This window comes from Haliaeetus leucocephalus, unplaced genomic scaffold, assembly GCF_000737465.1.
Source record: "Haliaeetus leucocephalus isolate CR32 unplaced genomic scaffold, Haliaeetus_leucocephalus-4.0 Scaffold668, whole genome shotgun sequence".
Classification (NCBI taxonomy): Eukaryota; Metazoa; Chordata; class Aves; order Accipitriformes; family Accipitridae; genus Haliaeetus; species Haliaeetus leucocephalus.
Genome location: NW_010973104.1, coordinates 1,200,340 through 1,222,150, shown reverse-complemented (window position 1 = coordinate 1,222,150; position 21,811 = coordinate 1,200,340). Strand labels below are relative to the sequence as shown.

The 21,811-nt window shown below is 38.1% G+C and overlaps 1 protein-coding gene across 4 annotated transcripts in view; it reads left to right on the top strand.

Annotated features, from left to right (window-relative positions):
- The first annotated feature begins 1,466 nt into the window (after nucleotides 1-1,466).
- Nucleotides 1,467-21,811, top strand: part of NFAT5 (nuclear factor of activated T-cells 5, tonicity-responsive) — a 42,438-nt gene continuing 22,093 nt past the window's right edge. For 2 of the 4 annotated variants that reach the window (XM_010579533.1, XM_010579532.1), the window contains exons 1-3: nucleotides 1,467-1,588; nucleotides 14,613-15,171; nucleotides 20,160-20,352. In XM_010579533.1, the coding sequence (XP_010577835.1) occupies nucleotides 1,531-1,588; nucleotides 14,613-15,171; nucleotides 20,160-20,352 (810 nt within the window). In that variant the 5' untranslated portion in view covers nucleotides 1,467-1,530. Of the gene's footprint in view, nucleotides 1,589-8,886; nucleotides 9,000-14,090; nucleotides 14,153-14,612; nucleotides 15,172-20,159; nucleotides 20,353-21,811 lie in introns of all 4 variants that reach the window. The other 2 variants (XM_010579535.1, XM_010579534.1) reach the window with 2 other exon arrangements.

Here is a 21,811-nt window from a genome sequence, read left to right as displayed (position 1 = left end):
TTGTGATTTTGTACATAACAGACAAGTAGTATCCTGTAAACAGCATTAAAGTTTTCTTGGGCTCTTTTTATGCCAGTTAGTGGTGGGAGTATTTGCCCTGTTACCCAGTATGGTAACTGTTCTGGTTTGTGGCATAGCCAGCATTTGCTATGTGTTATATTTTAAATACAATTATATGTTGCTAGGTGTTGTATACCTGTAGATGTCTTGAGTATGCTTCATTTTTTATAGGGCCTAATGCAGTTAAAACTTTTTAGTTAATAACTCAGGGTTTCCTAATTTTTACAGAATTGTTGCACAAAGATATTTTACCTTAGGATCAATTGAGTATAAATGTTGCTTCACGGGGGGAAAAAAACTTTAAAAATGCACATTGAGTTTTCCATATCTGTCTCAGGCACCTAAATAATACATATAAAGGAATTTCATAAAGTTTTGTGGTGTAGAATTGTTGATTCAGCTTATAGCTCTTAACCTAGGTTCCTTATATCTCCAGATCAGGTGTTTGAAATGATGCAGCTTTGGTGTATCTCCTGGAAGAGGTGCATATACGCCTGTGTGCTCATGCCCGAGTGGAGTTGTTATCTCAGAATAACTCAGTGATACATTCTCAGTTGTTGGGTGCAGTGAGAGCTCTTGCTAACTGAACGCAGAGGTAGCCATCTGACTGTAGGCAGTGACTGCTGGGAACTGTCAGCAAGCGTGGAGAAGCAGGTTGAATGTGAGGATGTTGACTTCACTTCTTGTGTCTTGGCTGCTGAAGCCATCAGGTGAGCCATGTATGGTGGCCACAGCTGCTTCACAGTAGAGAAGTCACAAAAAATTTTCTTAGGTGTTCTACTACTGTACAGGATCTGCCACAGTTACATTAAAGAGCTTTACGTGTAAAATGGACTGGCACTGGCCATTCTGTTAGCGGAGACTGCTTTCTCTGGAGCGTCTGCTTGAGTTTACAGGAGAGTTTGAGGCAAAAAGAAATGTTGCAGATAAATGGAAGTAAAGGATCTTGCATAACAAGAATTGGCACTTAGTACATGGGAAGACTTTATAGGATGTTCTGTGGATGACAGTACTATATTAGGCTCTTTTGGAAGTCAGTTGCACAGTTTGAATTCTGAGAACAGGTTTGTCTTTGTTTCTCATGTGATGTGTACATGTTGTCAGCCCCTTCATTCTAAATGAGTACAGTTTCTGTGGAAGTTCATGAATTATTTCTTTGTTTGGACAAGTTTGTGTCCTTTTGTTTCAGTCTTGAGAATGTGTATCTTAATGTTTTCGTGGTTGGTTTGTTTTCTGAAATAACTTTATTCCATGATGTTAAGATCTCCAAGTACTTAATGTAACTTTTTCAAAAGGTTCTGAAAAGGTTGGATTATCATTTGTGTCTTTTAGGCAAAAACATTATTTCTTTTCTCTTACAGAGCATGAATAAATTTTTGATTAAATGCTTTTTGTTCAACAGAATCTGTCTATGACCTTCTCCCAAAGGAGCTGCAGTTACCACCTTCCAGAGAAACATCTGTAGCATCCATGAGCCAAACAAGTGGTGGCGAGGCAGGTTCGCCGCCTCCAGCTGTAGTTGCTGCTGGTAAGCATTCTCATTTATTCAGTTGCTTTGTTAAGGTTTGTAATGTTCTGGCCAACATGAACAGTGCTGGCAAAGTTTTGACTGTAAAAAAGAGCTTGTGGAGAAGTAACAGAGTTCATTCTAGGAGAATTTAGGTAATATAAATTAAACTAAACTGGGTTATCTAAATTATCAGGTGTTCTATGTTAATGATTGCTGTATTTCATATCTATAACTTCATAAGAACCAAGTTACCTGTTTTGCTATTCTGTTACTACACGGCACAGGCCCGTTAACTCCTAGAATGTACTCTGTCTTCAGAGGTGATAAATACCAATTTGGAACGAAGGCAGAATGCTGACCGACTGAAACAGCGAATTCTAGCTAGGATAAAAAATGAAATGGGAGATTACATTTTGGGCCATGAAGCTTCTACCAAACTGTAAGGAAGAAGAAAAATCATGTTTTCCTTTAAGAGGTCTTAGGAAGCTTAGTATTTAAACCCCATTCACACATAGCTCTCTATTGTAATGTATTATGAAATTCTCAAATACATGAGAATGTAATAGATGTCAGGATGGCACTTTTATAAACAGATAATTTTAAATTAGTTATTTTTCTAATTGACAGCATATAAAAATGAGGCATGACCTTTTAATCTTTGTCTTTATCTTAACTCCCAGCCGTGTTTTAGACTTCAGTCTAAAGACTCTGTCATTGATCTTCATTAAACATAAACTGAGGATTTAAGGACAAAGTTCTGATTTGTGAGGTTAGCCTTAGTGCTGGTTTGCATCTGGAATTCTTGTCAGTAACTTGTATACATTAGTAAACATCTGTGCTATGAAGAAAAAAAAATGATCATTACACTTATGATAGATGCATCTTTCTTCACTGGGTGTTGGGGTTTTTTTTTTTTTTGCATAATTTGATCCCCATATTTCTTACAAGGTCATGTTCCACTTCCCTAATTGGCCTTAAATTGTTGCTTGAGAAAAATGTATATATTTAAGGTGAGGATTCAGATAGCTGCATTATTCTTTTTTCTCTCTATGAGTTCATATGCATTAAATGTTTGTGTGAGAATGTTTCCCAGATTTGCCTGGTACAGGAATCTTTATCAGAAACTGAAGTGATTGTAGACTTGTCAGAGAAACTTTACAGCACTGCTCACCATTCATGTTTTGCCAGACCTCTTCTGAGAGAACCTGTGGATTTAACTGTGCACAGTGGAACTTCGGTCATTCAAAGAATTTGATGTTTTTATTTATTATATTGGAAGGATTTGATATTTTTATATCACTTATTCAAAAAATAATTTGGGCGTATATTTCTAAAATCAAGATACTTAATCAGTTTGATTCAAAGACATAGCAGCAACCAAATCCTGTAGAAACATGTGTCTTAAAAACAAGCGAACAAAAGAAATCCCACAAACCCTGTTACACTCTAAATCCACAGATAGACATGAACTGCTAATTAATTCTGTATCTAACAGAAAAGACTTAAAAAACTTGAATGGAACTAAATGTCTGTTACCTCCAGGTATTTAGTGTCTGCTAACAGCCAGTCCAGTTCCTTTTAAAAAAAACCTAAGAATCTGTTAGCTGTGTTTGGGTTAAACTGCAGCACAATTTTCTTGAATGAAAAACTTCAAAAAATAGTGTTGAGATTTTTTTGTTAACACTGAAACGAGACTTACTCATTCAGTTAAGAACGCTTTTGAGTGTCAGAGATGACGTAGTTTCACAAAGACTTTTTGCTGATACCGCTGCTGAAAGAAGAGCTTTTCATGTGTGTGCTGCAGAGTGCATTGGGTCAAGGACCTGCTGCTCCAGGTTAGACTTGGCTCTGATGGGTTCACTGCAGGTCTGCAGAAATGCTTGTGGTGGCACAAGGAAAGGAGTAATGTGGCGAGGAAGGAGCGTTCAGAAAAGGTGGAGCTAGCTTCTCTCAATGGCTGTCAGTTTGTGCTGGTTTAAATTGTTTACTGAACTGTGGCTTTGGAGACCTTCCATCAGTGTTGTGATAAGACAGTTAAGTTTCTGGGTGCTGTTAAAATCAGGATCAGAAGTATTAAGCACAAGCAACTACTGTTCTCCAGGTTGTTAAATATTGTGTTTAAAAAAACCTAACCAACCAGACAAAAAAACCCCAAACGGAGCAAAGACTGGTTTTGTTTTCATCACTTATGTCAGTGTCCACTAGAGTGAGGGCAAGAACAATTGAGTCTTGGTCTTCTGTAAATACATGATTGTGATGATCAGGATCATTCAACGGTGAGTTGTGCTGTGTACACATGCAAGGAGAGGTGAGCTCCCAGTCCAAATGATGTAGCTGGTGCAGTTAAGGGGAGTGGGTGCCTAACTTCCGTAGGTGTCTGGGAAGGTGCAACCTCAGCATTTTGGCCAATGAATGGTGTCACATAGATAGTTTTATTGTAGCATCTTAGTGGGGTTTTTGTTTGGTTTTGGTTTTTTTCCACTCCACCACCACATCCTTGAAAGAAAATATATGCATCCTAGATAAATGTTTACCTGCAAAACAGGTCCATAGGCTGTGTTCCAAAACTAGACAGACAGAGCAGAAAGCTGAACAGTCCATGCTCCTCCTCCCTCTCATGTTGGGAGATAAGATACATATATGTAAGAGATATATTATAACCCAAGGGTGGACAGGTGCTTGGGTATTTCTGGTAGGTCTGAGGCAAGGCTTTTTTTTCTCTTTAAAGCTGGGGACAAACTCTTAGGAACAGAGGAAGGAACATCAGTGTCTACAAAAGTTGTAGGTGGGAGAGGTCAATTTGCTCTTTGCAGTGGATCTCAGTGGATTGTTTTATAGTCATAGTCCCCCCCTCCCACAAATTCCTGCTGTGCTGTGGCTGATTAGGATTCCTCCTCTAAGCTGTCTTGAACGCAGCACTTCCGAACTGATGCTGGTACCCTCAGCACATGGCTACCTTGGAGTGGGAGTGTTCTCCGGTGTTCTCAGTTGACTTCCAGAATCGCGGGAGTGCTTTTGCTTTTCACTGAGGTTAGCTGCGTGTTTCTTCTGCACCCAAGTCTCTCCACTTTCTCAAGAGAATAGGATACAAGTGTTTTGGCTGCATTCTTGCTGTAGCTGTACCATGTTTCTAGATAAAAGGGTGTATCACCTTTTACTATTTTCTTTGTTTTAGGATTGTTACAGTGTCTTTGAAAAGTTGCTACCACATTTTCAAGCCCTGTCACCTTGCCTGTGTAGTAATGAGAAGTCTGGCTGGGCTGGGCTCTGATTTCTTAACAGAAAAAATAAGAGGAAAATCAGCCTGGGCTTTGTGCATGTCTATATGCTTATACAGGAAAACATAAGTACGTATTTTACATTTATATTTGAAAAGACCGAGACTGACTATTCATTTGCATGTATCAAGTCCTTAATAGCAGACTATAGGCACATTTTCAGGGAGCTGATGCTGTACAGATGATAGCGTGAGGAGGAAGGATGACTTCAAGTGGGTGTTCCTGTATCTGAAATCTTTCCCTTGTTTTGTGTAAGAGTCTCTCTCTCTCTCTCTTTAATTTTTATGTCAGCTTTCACTTGCTCTAAAACCTCACTTTTTTGGGAAATGATAGTTCAGTCTCCATAGTGTTGTAGGTAATCTCATTTACTCTTGTTTTTAAAAGGAAGGGCTAATTTGAAATGCTGCTAGCACACTGTATGTAGAAGTCAATTGCAGATATGATTACTCTTGATAATGAGAGGATTATGTTACAGGGAATGATCTGAAGTGGTGTGAGTTTTTTACTACTCCTGTAGTAATTAACACAGTTTGTTCTCTGTTTCCCAAAACACAGAGTAAGGTAGTATCTGGCTGATAGTCAACTTAACTTGAGGGTTTTCTGTCAGTCACTTTGCTGTGGGGTTTTCTTCCATATAGATCACATTATAGGTGAGAAATATATGTTGCTGCAGTTAACTTATCTGGTTTTTTTGGAGGAGCAGGATGGGCTGTTCTTAGCAGTGATGACCTTGCGGGGCAGACTTCTAGTTCTTCCATTTGGAAATTTGTTTTGTGATTTACAGAACAGTTTTAAGAGTATTAAAATGGAATGTTGCTGATTGGATTTTCATTAATTTGTTAATAAATGTGTATCTCATTCATTAATCCAGACAAAAGAGGTATTACCCACTCTCTGAATATCAAACAGGCAAGTATAATTTAATAGAACTCTAGGATTTTGAGCTGTGATGTTCACAACCTAAGCTGCTATCTCAAGCTTCTAATTCTGTTATTCTTCTGGAAAGCAGAAGGGAGGAAAAGGATCTGGTTTTACCACTAGAAACTATTCTCTGTGCTTGCTATTTGAATTACAAGTGTCTTTGTTCAGGGGACAGGAAAAGGAGGATTTTGCCTTGTGCAGTACCATAAACACATTAAATATGAATCATCTTCTTGACTCTTGAAATGCATGGAGGGTGTCATGCTAAGAAATGTCTTTGTAAGCTGTGTCTGGAGATTTCTTATATGAAATAAATGTGCCTGAAGCTTTAATAATGCCTTCTACACAGTATTTCTAAGCTCCAGTTGCAAGGAGGGATGCTTGATTCTTTTCAGTTGGTTCTTAAAGGTTGACCAGTTTTTTTCACGTTGGTCGAGACACATTGAACAAGTGCTTCAGATGCTTAAAATTCACACTGCTAATTTAAGTCCTTTGTCACAGATGTCTTTCTAGTTGGTAGTTTAACACCTTATTCTTGTCTTTTGGGCATGGTTCAGGAGTATTTGTGACCATGTACTTAAAACAAGTGTTGCATTTTCATCTTTCATCTCCAGTAACAGGAATGCTCAAACCTTCTGAACCCCAGTGAAGAATACTGTTACAGAAACTTGCTTCTCTGCTTATCATCTGTTTGTTCTTTCTGTAGCAGATCTTGGAATGAGCTTCTTCAGCTTGTTGATGATCTCTTAAGCTGCTTTCCATTTTCCACAGCAGCAAATATATATCTTTCCATATTTTTTTTTTTTATTGCTCCCCAGGACAGTATTTCCTGCATCGTTTCCATTCTGACAGTTTCTAGTTCTTATCTCAGATTGAATTCTCCATAGAGTGGTATTCTTGCTGTAACAAAAGGGGAACATTTTATGCCACTGAAATGTATTTACTGATCTCTTTTTGCATTCTTCATATTTGGATACAATTAATCTGTGATGCATTGAATTTTTCTGGCTCCTGAACATCTATGATTGTATCCTGGGAAAATATTTGGTAAACGATGAAGCTTTACCTTTTTGTGGTTGTGTCAATTTTGTGCTCCTTTTTTAATTAAAGGGACAGACTGCTTGTCCCAAACAGGCATAATTGGCTTTTTTGATCAGAGTTGTTATTGAAATGCTTGCCGTAAGCATTTATGGTCATTTTAATTATGAAAATAAGGCTTTGCTTCTCAAATGCTACTCTAGAGAACTGGAAAAAAACACTTGCATCATCTATGGGGTAGAGACCAGGTGCTGACAGGTATGGGTCATGTTTTCTATTGCCAAGATAAGGCTTTTTCATCATTCTCAAGCTAAAGATTCTAATAAAGCCTCAAAATGGAGATGTGTGGAGTCTTGTTTTGGTTTTGTTTTGTTTTTTTCTGAATAGCTAGAGTCAGGCTTCTTAATTTTTATTTTTAATGAAAATATTTTGTCAATTTATCATCCTTCCTGGTGTCATTAGTCAGTTTTTCCTGTTGATACAGAAATAATTACCAGAGATTTCAAAGGGCATATCAGTGCTGCTACTAATTCTATTATCCTGGGCTTATAACTACATGTTGTAAACAAATTATCAGAAAAAAAAGATTTTTCTTTGTAGTTGGTCTCCAATGCCTGTAAAAACTTCCATTTCTTTGTAGGCTTTTCCTTTCCTATTCCAACCGCCCTCCCAGTTGGAAATGCCTTCCTGTAATTTCCTAGGAGGATGTCTTCCAGGGATTTCTGTCTGCAGTGTGCTTGTTTCGGTCATGCGTCAAGTACTTCTTACAGAATTAATTTAAACCAGGTCCTAATGCTCTTTAAAAATGCATCTTCCTGGTGCTGTATATTAATACAGTGCCCTGGCAACTCTGGCTTGTTAGCACTAGCCTATATGTGAACAAGTTTATTACTTCTGGCAATAGTGTGTGCTATGGTGGAGCTAATTGCATTAGTCTGGGAGAGGCTGGCTGTGATTAGGTATGGCTCAGGGGTGGTGGAGAGGTTCCTTCATCATTCAGAACCCTCTGCTGGTGAGAAGTCATTGCTGGGAAACATGAAAGATAAAGATTGCTCTTACTGTTTCCATTTTATGGAAACTTTAGACAACACGTTCTCTGCAAATTCAATTAAAAATTGTAGTTGTGTGGGATTGAATGTGCATTGAGTGCATACCTGCTCCTCTGCATGGAGCAGAGCTTCCTTATAATTACCTATAAAGGATTGTATAGATGTACTCTAGATCATCTCTTTTTTTTTCTAAATTAAGTTTATTTTCAGTCTTCCTGAATCTCATATATTTTCCAGAACTGCTCAAACACCAGCTGTTTTATCATTCTGAGAGATTTTTTTATGGCAAATTCTTGCATTAAGTGGCTCCTATTCTTACATCAAAAAGGCTTGAGAATTACTTTGTGGCAAGAGAATTCCCTGTTCCTTAGCAAATAATGAAAAACTAAGCCAGTGAAGGGCAAAAAGAGAACAGTCTTATTGTACTATTGTTCAGGCACCTCCTTGCAGTAGCAGCATCAAAGGCTTCATGAAGGCCAAGAGGAGTTCTTGATTTCTTAGGAAAAAAACCAACTGTGTATCTGAAGAACAAAACCGTCTGTTCCTTAAACGGAAGTGTTGTTCTGTTAGATCATTGTACAGTCACTCTTTTAGGGTAGTGGGCTGTGGAGGGAGCTGAGGAGATGACAGGTAGAGCTTGAAGAGAGCAGCTAAGGGTGCTAGAGTTCTGACTTGCTTGTACGCAGCTGGTTATCGCTCTGAGTGGGGAGGATCTAAGATACGTGGAATTGGGGTGTGCGAGCCACTAACAAAAGTTCTACTCAGATACCTAAACTTGAGTGTTAATTTAATAACAGATGTCATTTATAACAAAAAAAGATTGATTGATGTATTTACCCAAAGTATAATACACTGCTTGGTTCAGCATGTGAATTTAAGGGGAATTTACACTGTTGGGCTTAATGTAAATTAAATTAACCTACCTATCTTGAATCTGAGTGTTTTTAATAACTGGTGAATTGGATTGCTTTATTATATTTGCTGGGATGCTAGTTTTTTTCTCTATTAATACACTTAACTTGCATTCTAGCTTCGCCATTCAGAGACAGGCATCGAGTGGTGGGTTGTGTGACAATGTCTGTCAATAGTGAAGACAAATAGTGCCAGAGACACTTAACCCATCCAATCTCACCCAGGGTATAGGTCGGTCTTGTTTTCAGACTTCTTCATAAGTCTCTTCTTTCTTTCTTTTTTTTTTGTTTTGTTTTATTTCTAAATAGTGGATTGATACTGATTTGAAACTAAACTTTTTGGAAAAGTTTTTGACATTACATCAGTAATACAAGAAGAAGAAAAGTAGAAACCCAGGTTTGGCATGTGAGGTGTTGAAAGCAGGTTTGCAGCCACTTTGTAAGTTCTGTTTTTTACCTTCAAAACCTTTTGGCAACACAAGGGTTGATGCTGGAAATTTTGCACATAGTATCCTTCTGGTTTTACACTGAAATTGTTCTTCTGTGTGCAGTGGTTCAAATAAATCAATTAACATACAAAACTCTTACCAAGAACATGACATGTTAGATAAATTAACGAATTTAATAAATGGGTATACTTCATATATTAAGCTTATACACCACCTAAACCTCACCCTGTGTAGTGAGTTTTCATTTTTGACAATTAATTGTATTCTGAAGATAGCATAGGAGATTGCATGGGATGCAGGCTAGGTTCTGAGAAAAAGACGGGTTCTCTGATGGCTTTTGCTAGTCCTGGCTGTTCATGCACAGGTGGCTGAAAAACCTGTGAAAACAAAAATATCTCCAATTTATTTGCATTTGCAATCTTAAGCTTTCCAGTCTGGGAAGTGACTTACTTAGCACTTCAGCTGCAATTAAAAAAAAAAAAAAAAAAAGACATCAGGATGCTGTTTGTTTCTTTTTGAGGACTTGGTAATCCTTGTTGTATTTAAGGATCTCTTTGGAAAGAATGAACAAGGATTTCAGGATTGGCTCCACGTAAGTGTTACCTAAAGACAAGACTCCCTCAGTGCCAAGTAGTGATTTTTTTTTTTTCTTTCTCCTGCCTTTCAGACTTTTTTTTAGAGGCTGAATGCCTTGTTTCACTTCACGAGATAATAGGATATAGAAATATATGTCATTGCCTTAGTTGATAACTCAGGAGGTAATAAATTTTCTTTGTACAATGCTTTATGTTATTGAAAAGAAAAAGACTGCACTGATTTGCTCATGGGGATGCTCTTTGCTGCGTGTTCCCTTAGTCTCTGATATTATATTAGCCTGTGATTTTTAGCAGCATGCATTTGTGCCACATGCGTGTTGCATCCCTTCTTCCACTGCCTGCTTTTTGGCTGCTTTTTGTTTTCAGAAAGAACCTGAATTATTCAGTCTCTTGGTTGTGAATGTAATTCTGTTCACTGCCTGGAAGTGAGGTAAATGTTTGGGAGTGGTAGGCACCTTTTTAGACTTTCTGGGAAGTAAAAGTAAAAATGACTGGTATCGTGAACAAATGGAATTTCTTTGAAATTTAGTCTTCCTAGGAGTAGTGCAGAGTAATTGGTTATCTTTATTTGCATTCTGAACTCCAGCACTAACCACATAGTTTGTTAGTTCTTGGTTATTTTCTATCTTTCATTTACATGTTACAGAATTGCTTGTTACTGATGTGTAAATTACGATGTCCAAAAGAGAACCAGGACTTCCTTATGCTGAACTGTTTGATACCATTCTGCCTCTCTTAGAGGAAAAAAAAGCTTGTAGGACAGGCAACAAATTCTGAATTACTTATTTCAACTACCTTACATGTCGCAGTGATGGCAATGAATAGATTCAGGAGGTTTAGTTTCAACAGTGATCAAAGTTGCTCTAATGCAGAAATAGTTTTCTTTTCTCTTTCATTTTTTTTAATTAAGAAAAAGGAAAAAAAAACCCCACCTTGTGATGCTGGTGCACGTTTCATTTATAATACTGTGGCTGCATACTTGCCATAATATGCACTTGGCTTCTATTCAGTGTTGTTGCTCTGAAAGCAATTTTTATTTTGAGGCTGTGTTAAAATATATTCAGTCTTATATTTCAAAATGTGCATACTTATTTAAACTATATATTTGTCACTGCAAGCACTGTTAAATTGCAAATGAAAGAGCCACCTGTAACAATTCCCATTAATATGTGTCTAAAGAAAGTAACCTCAAATAAAAAAAAAATGCTTAAACTGGGAAAGGTGTGTGTATGTTTCCACTCTAACTTGACAGACCAGCAACCAGGTACACCCCTCCCACTGAATGTCCACTGGTTATATTTTGTTTATTATCTGCATGTTGGGGAAAACGTCATTCCTCAAGCCCAGGAAATGCAAAATGCTCTCACCTTTTAAAGCAATACCAGTCAAGTTTGAGTTCCTGAAACTTTAGAATAAACTTATTATTTCAAAATGCAGCATATTCAACCAAGAGATCTCCTTTGGGTATCAGATAATGTGTTGTCACAAGCTTTAGAATAAATTGATAAAACAAAATGGGAGCCATGTAAAACATACAGTGGTTTATTCATTATAGTAACTTTGTGAATTCTTATTTGATTGACCCTACTTGTTTGTTTATTAGTTCAATGGAAGAAGAGTTGGCTAAAGGCCTGCAGACTCTGTGAGAAAACATAAATTTTACTATGTTTCTTAGTATTTGCATAACTTAAAATGTTACTAAAGCAATTACTAATTTATCCCCCTAAAATAGATTTTAAATTTGTGCATTTGATTGTTCTAATATAGCCAGTTGATTTCATTGGCTGCAATATTTGTCACACTTTCTTACATATTTTTAACTATTATAATGGAGAAGATGCTGGCCTGTACATGCTCTAAAACACTTGCATGTTTATGGATGGTAATGGCATTCATTTGGGAATATATAAGGCTAAAGAGAAAGGTTTTCTTGCCATTACTATTTAGCTTGATATTGTTTTGATAATCTAAACTTACTGTTACACAGGGGCGTCTCTGGTAAATGGAGGCAAGTATAGCAAATTTATAATGGACAGTGTTTCTTTCCTTTTTAAATGTATAAAGGAAAAACATATGCACATGTTCATACACATACATGCTTTTTAACTTCTAGGAAAAGAAACTGGAGGAGAAATTGTTTTGGATAGCAATAATGATAGCAACTTAAATATTGCAGAATGCTGCAACCTAAAATAATGATACCATTAGCAGCTCTTTTAGCTTTATACTGAAAAGTATTCTGGTTAGTGATTTATTTATTTATTTTTTCTTAGGAAAGTGAAGGAAAAGTACAATTGTTGCATTTCTGGACAGGGTATGCATTGAACCATTTGATAAGCAGGGATACGATCAGTGTTTGGCATATCTGTTCTAATGCAGACCTGTGTATGGATTGTCACTTTAAGTTTTTCTTCTAGGTCTTTTAAAAGACCTTTCTAAAACATTCCTAGAATTTGCTGCAAAAAGATAGATCTTTGGTATTAATCTATTGGAGGAGAAGTCTTCCAATTCTAGAGCCCTGCTACCTGGTTCAATGTACGTAATTATTTATTTGTCAAAGTCTTTGTCACGCACAGGCAAACAAGAGACGTGCATACACTGCGTTGTACTATGCATGATACTCAGTTTCATCCATTAAAAGAAGAATTCATTTTAAATGGGGGAAATATTGCTGTTCAGTAATCCAGATCTGCAGCATTACTGCTGTGTGCTCCATGTATTCTGTTTGCAAATACTTGCATGCAGCATATATGCTGTATGCATGCTGCATATTTCTTTGAGTGTATAAATGATGAATGGAAACTAATTCTATTTTAACAAACCATAGTATTCATCCCAAATAGCAACGATCTTTCTCAACTCAAAGTGGCTGCAAATCAGCTCCTAAATATTGTCACTGAAATTAATACCTAGATTTAATGGTTCTTGCCAATCCTATAAATGTTTTTGAAAAAAGCATTGCATTAATGCATGATGTAGAAAGGATAAACTTGCCTTTAAATTGGAATGCAGTTCAAAGTGACTGAATTCTCCAATTTCAGCCACTATATTTGCCAAAGAACAAACTGGGAAATGGAACTGGTATCATTCATCTGTTCCTGATTTACTGGGAGGTTCGGGGAAGGGACTTCCGACGAAGATAAAAGCAGAATAGTCTATTGATAAAGTGTAATGACCACTAAATTTTACAATCTGAAGTAGTGTATGTTTACTTTTAAATTCATTTAGCACAGAAAAGCTGTAAGAAACAGTAACGGTTTAAAAATTCATCATCAGTCATTGATACCCCTGACAATTAGAAGCAGGCTGATTTATAGGAAGGTTTGCTAAGTTTTGCTTTAGTTAAATGTATTGTCATGCTGAACATACTTTATTCTGTTACTTTTAAATGGCTTAAACTGGATAAAACAGTTCAACTATCTCTAAACCTTTTAGACCTGAGAAACTAATATATTTTGGATTTAAAAAAAATTCCAAACAACAAAAAGGAAAACATCATGTTCCTCTTAATAGGTATTACCTCTATGACACCAGTAACTAGCTGAACAAACATACTGTAAAATTACGTACGTATGTATGTACAATTTGTTTCTCAAATTAGATTATTTTTGTGGTTCCGGTTTATTGTCTAAGCTGTGGTCAGCAGTGCAGAAATACAGGAAATCTCCCCCCTAGGAAGCTTAAATCTGAATATAAAATTCAGTTAGTTATTCCTCAGTGAGCTACAGCTAATTTAAATAAATAAATACCTATGTTTGTCCATACTGCTTCCTGTGAAATGTTTTAGCCTATGTTTTCAGCTGATTTGTCCATAATTCCGTAGTGGAAATGATTGTGGTGTTCTCCAGAAATCTTCAGGGTTTTGTTTGAAGCGTTTTGCTGTCCTCTCATGTTTCTAAAACAGATTGATCTGTGTCACCTCCGGAGAAGTCACAATCACATTGTTTAAAATATCCCGCTTAATGTGAATTTTTCAGATACCTGTCCCAAGCTGTCCCTGTATGCATAAGGGACTCGGCTAATAAAGTCTGAGAGAAATCAGTCTCGTTGACTGAAAGAGTCAAATTACAGAAATTTCATGTCTCCTTGTATCAGCATGTCACCAATACAGGTATTTCATCCCTGTTTTGAACCTTCAAAATAAACAGCTATGTCATACTGACTGATACCAGTTCCATTTTGCCTACCAACTCAGTTGATTTTATATTTTATTTCTCATTTATGATGGAATAATCAGCAGCTCTTTTTCTCATTTATTTTCTCATATTTTTATTCCAGGATTTGCCTCTGAAGCAGGGAGTGTCTGCATTAAAAATGACCTGTAGTTCTCTGCTTCATAGGTTAGAAACTTATTTTAATATTTTGTGGCTAAGCACAGTCCCGTCTTTTTCAAAAATAAAAATTTCCAACAATAAATGGTTTAATTGGCATTGAATATGGATTATAAGCATTTTGCATTGGGGCTTCCATTATTTTAGATGAAATGGCTTCTACACAAATAATTAGTCCAGCTGAGGCAATGAAAGCTATGTTTACTTGCAGCCATTTTTATGAATTAACATTAAGTTTTAAAAAAGTTGATTACAGTGGATCATACTAAGTCTTATTTGGACATTTCCAAAGTACTGTATTGGTTAGGCTGTATTGCTTTAAGCATTTACATTCTAAAACTTACCAAATTCCAAATATTTGTTGGGGGAAATAAATCGGTTCATAAATCACTTTATTTCAATGGGACTGCTATAGCCAGCACACACAGAACCGTGTATCTTGTATTTACTTCTGAATTATACACCGCAGATGCTTCTTCAGCTCCTTCCTCTTCCTCCATGGGCGGTGCTTGCAGCTCCTTTACCACCTCTTCCAGTCCTACCATTTACTCTACCTCAGTCACCGACAGCAAGGCTATGCAAGTGGAGAGCTGCTCCTCAGCCGTGGGGGTAAGTACCCGAGGGGTAAGTGAAAAGCAGTTAACCAGTAACACAGTCCAGCAGCAGCAGTCAACGCCGAAGAGACACACAGTCCTGTACATCTCGCCACCACCTGAGGACTTGCTGGACAACAGTCGGATGTCCTGCCAGGATGAGGGCTGTGGATTGGAGTCAGAACAGAGCTGCAGTATGTGGATGGAGGATTCACCCTCCAACTTCAGTAACATGAGTACCAGTTCCTACAATGATAACACTGAGGTGCCACGTAAATCACGCAAACGAAATCCAAAGCAGAGGCCAGGGATCAAACGTCGAGATTGCGAAGAGTCCAACATGGATATATTTGATGCCGACAGTGCCAAAGCGCCTCACTATGTCCTTTCTCAGCTCAGCACGGACAGCAAAGGCAACTCAAAAGCAGGAAATGGGTTGGTATCTGTTTGATTTTTGTTTTTTTTTTTGTTTTGTTTTTTAAAAAGTTCTATCACCATATGTAAAACCAAACTAATAAAACTCCCCCCATGCCCCGTCAAGTGTTCTGCTCAGGTTCTCACATAAATCCCTTCTCTACTCTTCCCTTTTGTGTCCTAGCCCATGATAAGGTCTCATTAGACTTGTTAATCTTTATTTAGAAGATAAAGGTAAACTTTCCTGAAACAATTGGATGCAGCACTGATGAGCTCACCTGTATTATTGTTTAAGTGAAATTCCTAAAAGATTGCACAATTCCATTTATAAAATGGCAATGAAGATGTTACTGTATTTAAAAAGAAAGGCAGAATTGGACTGGACGCACTCTAAATCTTAATTTTTTTTGCAGGATTTTATGTGAGGATTTCAGTCTGTACACTTTACCTACTTCTGTTTGTCTCTTTCTCTATTTGATAAATAGAGAGAGTGATGGGAGTAGAAGTTAATGCCTTGTTAGGATTTCTCATCATTTAAATTAACACATGCTTTACTTTTTTATACAATGTTAAGATGATATGGTGAACCAGATTTTGTTTTTCCTTGTGAATTCACTTCTGTATTTGATTTTTTCAGAAATAAATCTCTAATCCTGTTTCTCTCTGTGCTTCTGGGTTGTGTGCATGCGTGTGTCTGTACATGGGCACGCCTGGGTGGTGGTCTCTCATCTCTCCCACTTCACACTGTTCACTAAATGCATTTCAGTAGTTGCTTAAAGAGGAAAAAGTCCATCAGTTTACAATAGTATGTGGATACTTTTTTTTTTAATTTATTTTTTAACTTGTAGCTTCTTTAGTACTTTTAAGATGGTCAAGTAGATAGATTTGGCTTTTTTATTGTGGGTTTTTTGGGGGAGGGGGGAGTGGACTTTGTTTGTTTTTACTCTTATGTATGTGCTTGCAGTACGTTCTAATGTTCATCACAGTGATGGTGAATATTAAAATTTGACTGATGGGAAAGATTATGAACTTCTCATATTCCAAAGGGAAAGAGCCTGGAGTCTGTATTCCCAGGGTCATTGCAGTTCCATACTTAAAATTTCACTGTGAGAAAGTGATTCTGAGAAACTCTCCAGAGTGTGCTGCTGCTTCCTGCCAGCCTGGGCACCGCACCGGGAAAAGTGGAGCGGGCTGGTACCAGGAGTGTTGGCTCTGCCGACCACTCCTGTCTCCTTGGACCTCTGGGTCTTCTAGTATTTCCTTACAACAACCGCAGTTGTCCAGCATCTTTTGTATTCACCAGCTGAAATTGATAATAAAGTAGAACATTAGTACATGGTAGAGCCAAAGAAGCAAATTAGCATATGTAAAGCAGCTGCTTGGAACTAGGAAACTGCTTCCACTGAGCACAAAGGAGGTCAGGCTCTCCCTTACAAAGGGAAGAAACTTTATCGAAAGGCAAGAACTGTATGACTGTATATGTGATCTCTGGACAGAAAGGGGAGTTTTATTAAACTCTGGAACAGTAGGTACATTCCCAATCTAAAACATCACAAGACTATAACATTCCCTAAAATATTAGGGGCTAACCAGTGAATGTTCATTGGTACTGTCAGCAATACTCTGTGAACTCGGGGGTAGAGAGAAGCATATTTTTTTTTCCTAGTGTGTCATATACAGACTAGATTGAACTGCAGAAAAACTCTTATATAACAGAATTGTCCTTCTAAATAAAAGCTCAGGGGTAAGAAATGGCCAAGATATTAGAAAATTTAGTTTTGCAGTTAGAATATGGAGATTTAGCGTTACAAATCTAGGTCACTGTAGTGACTTTTTTTTAAAAAACCTTTCCGGCCTGATGGAGTTCAGCCAAGGGAGTTCATTTGCTTTTGGCTTTAAGAAAAGAGCAAGGAAAGCACCCTTGCTAAATTGTAAAGTGGAAATAGCGTTTGCCCTAAAAGAGGCTTCTAGTCAGTTGACTTCAAAACCTAAGAAGGAAAAGAATATATTCCTATGGAAACTGTTGGAATTTTTGAAAGCCTTTTTAGAAATGGATGAATTGATGATGATTTAGGGCAAAGACTCTCAGATTTCGAACATCCTTGGTCTCACTTCCACTTTCAGGTCTTCACTGGGAACAGCCCTGATGGCAGTGCAGGACCGGGCAAACCTTAACTCCGGAAATCTGTTTTAATAGAATTGTGGGTTTTGCCACTTACATTTCTTTTCTAAAAAAGAAGTGCTAGCTTTGAGGAGACATTGTCTGGTAACAGTTAAGCTAATAAATAAATAAATGTGTGTGCGTGTTTGAAATATTTCACTATTTGTATGTGCATGAATATTAGTATTGTAAATAAAGTAAATTAAAAGGATGTGTAAATGATATATCCTCATAATTTGAGAATAAAGGCCACTGAAGTTCTGGTGAAGGCTTTACAATTGCTTTCAAGTTCAGCTAATCTGATTGAAAGTAATGATTACTTGAGGTTTCTAGAGGGAAGGCTTTCAGAATAATTGTTAGGCAGCATCTCTTCACATAAATATGACAATATATAAAATACTAGTATGTTGACAATTAAGGTACCTTGAGCTTTAAGAGTAAAGTATTCTCAGGAAAACAGAGCTATGTTGGAGAGGCCAAAGTGTTAACATCACACTGCTAAAACTTCGCATTTTGCGTGTTAAAAGAAAATTCCATTTTGATGGCTGCCTCTAATGCTTCCCTTCAAAATCCAATAATATCTCAGTGTCCCGTATTAATTTGCGGAGCTGGAACTTCCAAGCGTGACAAGGTCAGATGAAGCGTCCCATGTGGTGTCTTTGCACGGAGTGTTCTCCCATGACGTTCCAGTGCCTAACTGAGGTGCAGAAAGCACGGGTCCCAGGGACAGTGTTGGGAGTAGTTTGGCAGTGGTTGCGGTAGCTGAGGTTGCCCAGCGTTCCTTCTCATGGTCCCTGTGGGAAGCTAAGAGGTAGTAGCTGTGTGATTTAAAATTCCGAGTGAGAAAAGAAGATACTCCCTGAAAGTATTCCTTTTAATTACTAGTCCATTGGAGTAATGTCCTGACAGGAAGAATAGAGAAAGTGATTATCTAATGAGCTTGAGTTTGAGTAGCGTTTTTGCTTAACTTGTACAGGAGTGAAGAGCATAGTGATGTTAATTACAGTTTAATTAGTCTATCACAGGTTTTGTATATGCTACACTGAGGAAGAATTTTGTCCCTTTTATTTTCCTAAAAGAAGGTATGTTTTTCCATAGCGTTTTCATTTTTTTTAACAGTATGTTTGACTAGACTGTGGCAGAGTAATCGGGACTCCTTGGCAGAAAGATGATACTCTTGCAGGTTTTTTTATACTAGTTTTTTATGTAGATCCTGCCTCTCTGCTGTTACTGGGTTGAAAACAAGCGTGCAGGGCACGGCTGCACAGGGACACGCACTGGGCGTCCGTCCTGGGCTCAGCTGGATGAGCAGGAGGCTCACTGGGCAGTCCATGGTGAAGTGGGTAACCTTCACGAACAGAAAAACATGAATGAAATTCATACAAAGCACAGACCTCGTAAGGGCTCAGCATTTTAACCCTTTGTTACAGGTATGAAAAGGTTTTGGAAGGCGTAGCAGAAATAAGAGTGTGGCAAATACGACTTCCTGGGGTATGATATGTGGTGGAATCGGGGCAAAATGCCTGACCTTCCATGGGGCAGGAGAAGGCCCTTCTGTAGGAACAGTGCTGGGCCAGGCTGTGCAGGGGCTAGGGGATGACTTGGAAGTATTTGCGTACTGTGTGGCCTCGTGCTATTTATTCATTGCACAGTAGGAGTTTTAGGAAAGGTCCTGATAATGTTTGTTAGTATAAATCACCTGGTAATTGGAAAGAGAGCCCTACGGGCTACCTCAGCCTTCAGGTCAGTGAAAAACACATGCAGTGGCAAAGCTCTCAGTAAACAGTTTTGAAGAAAAAGCATTTCTTGCACACTTCTCCCTGAGAAGAAAAAATCCTGGATAAATTACCTCCGTGTGTTGCACACTGAAACAGGATTTGTTTTTTCAGCAATTCACACTTGTTATTTTAAACTGCTTTCTTCAGAGTCATTAGCTGTTAGAAACTACTTCTTGGTAGTAACAAAGAATACCATGTTGGCACAAATTCATTAAGCCCTTTTTCTGCCTGTACCATTTGCCAGGGCATGTTTACATTTGCTAGTGTTAAATGAGTTTATTAGACTTCCATTCAGGTTCAAGATACAAACCTACTCTGTGTAAGATGAAGAGTTATTTTCCATTGTGCTTTAAAGTGATCACAGAATGCATCACATGATGTTATACTTTGGAGGGCTTCTTCATTTCGGTTTTAATTATGGAACTGAACACAAGATACAGTACATCTTAAGGTATGCACCTGGAAAGAAACAATCTTTTTTCATACACTGCAGATTTAAAATTGGTGCAATTATGTCAGAGCTTTTTACAATAACTAATTTGGTTTTAACATAAATTTATCAATCTGTTTTGACAGAAATTAGTATTTGAGTTTGCATGGCTATGCAAGTTCAGGTGGAGACAGGCATGAGGCTGTTTTCCTATTTAAAGAAGCATCATTTAACCTTAAATCCATTCAGTGTGTGTGTGTACATATGTATATTTGTTACAGAAGCGAAACAGCTTATTCAGATAATATCAGGCTGTATCACAGACTATGAAAGAGCAGGTTATGAGCCTTCTTCTGTTTGTTAACATAGTTTAATGCTAATTGCTTTTCCCTTCCTTTATGTTTACTCTCTGAAAAGCAGTTCCTATTTCAGTGGATGAAGGAGGCAGGGAAGCACCGTTCCTCTTCATCCTGCAGGTTTCCTTCTCTGTCAGAAAGAGAATTCCAAAGTTTGCTCTCAACTCTAAATCTTCTATCCATTAATATATACTCTTTATCTTTTTAGCTTTTCTGTGATTTAGTTTGTTTTTATTGGGGAACTGCTTATAATATCTTTTTAATGGTCTGCTTTGACTTCCCAGAGCATCAGAGAACCAGAAAGGAGCTGGAGGGAAGAAGACCCCAATGTTGTGTGGTCAGTATCCGACTAAGAGTGAGGGGAAGGAGCTGAAGATAGTGGTACAGCCAGAAACCCAGCACAGGGCTCGTTATCTGACTGAAGGCAGCCGAGGCTCGGTGAAAGACCGTACACAGCAAGGCTTTCCAACTGTAAAGGTAGGCTGTTTAGTGTTAGGTGTTATGGGGACTCTTTTCCAAGGGATACTTTAGTAGAATGGGAACTGGTTCGGTTCAAGTAGGCTTAGAATCTCTATTTTTAGAGGGAAGGGGAGAGACTTTGCAGTCTCTTTGCTGTGGAGACTGTACTGTACCTCTTCTTGCAGGTAACAGGAAGTCTTATTTGTATCACAGAGTTACAGGAGGAAGGAAGCTTTATGCCAAGGCAATGATGTATAATCTGTGATGCATGTCCTGTTAGACTACAATTATACAAACTGTGAAAATAGACACTTGAAACATACAAAACTAGGATAGTGAAATGCTGTAACTGATTGCTGATAACAGTGGGACATCATTATGGCTTACTGGTAAGGACATAAAACTCGGTTTCATTAAAAAAAAATAAATTCAAAGTGGTGGGGTTTTTGGCTTTTTGGTTTTTGTTTTTGGTTGGTTTTTTTTAAATAAGTATCTGAATCCACATATCCAGTGTCTGTCTTTCAAGTAGAGTCATAAAGATCTAACTGAGGTGTACTTTATGGGTTGTCCTGCTCAGTATGGTTAGCAGTAGTGAAGTTCGTGTGGATTAGTAGAACTGGAGAAGGGGGGGGGAGAAAAGAGGAAGCAGTTGTATGCACACTTAACAAATGCAGACTGTTTCCTGTATAGACTTTGATGCCTTAAAGTTTAGGTGTTGATGGTCACTTGCTCTGAGGCAGGGATGAGTGGCACATAGGACTGAATGGTGTCCTCAATCTTCTGATCAAGGGGAAAGATCTGGATGGAGCAGATGCAGTCAGGAATCCAGGGTCTGGTTGCGTAGCTGCTGTCTCCAGCAAGCATTTAGCTTCTTTGTTTGTCTTGCTTCATTTGGAGGGGAGAAAAGGACGACTGATGTAATTAACCTTGCTCAAAGAGAGGAAAAATTGTTGCCAGCTTGGTGAGGAGGGCTTTACTGTAAGTTCGTCAGAGAATGGGGACCAAAGCACAGAAGGGAAGGAGGAGCTACAAATAGAGGAGGAACATGAAGAAGGCGGCTACAAAGAGGTCTTTCACATTCCTGCTCAAAAGGGAAAACATTCAGAGGCTGTTCTCCAGTGACTGCACACTGATGCCCAGAGTGTGAATTTACAGATCTTGTTTCTTCCCTTGTGTAGTCACAGGGTTGTGACTTGACTGGAATCACAGAGACTTGAGGTAGCGTACGTGGCTGGAATGCAGTTGTGGATGTGCAGCAGCTGTGTAGAAAGGAAAGAGGACATCATGTATCATAAGGAGCTCCCTGACTGCACAGACATCCAGCATGAAATTGGAGACTGGCCCGTTGAGGTCAGAGGAGGGAGGAAGCTCTGGGATAACGTGTTGGTATCTGTTACAGACTGCATGACTGAGAAGATAATAGATGGCGCTTTCTATAGGTAACTAACAGGAGTCTCCTGCTCACAGACCTCTCGTC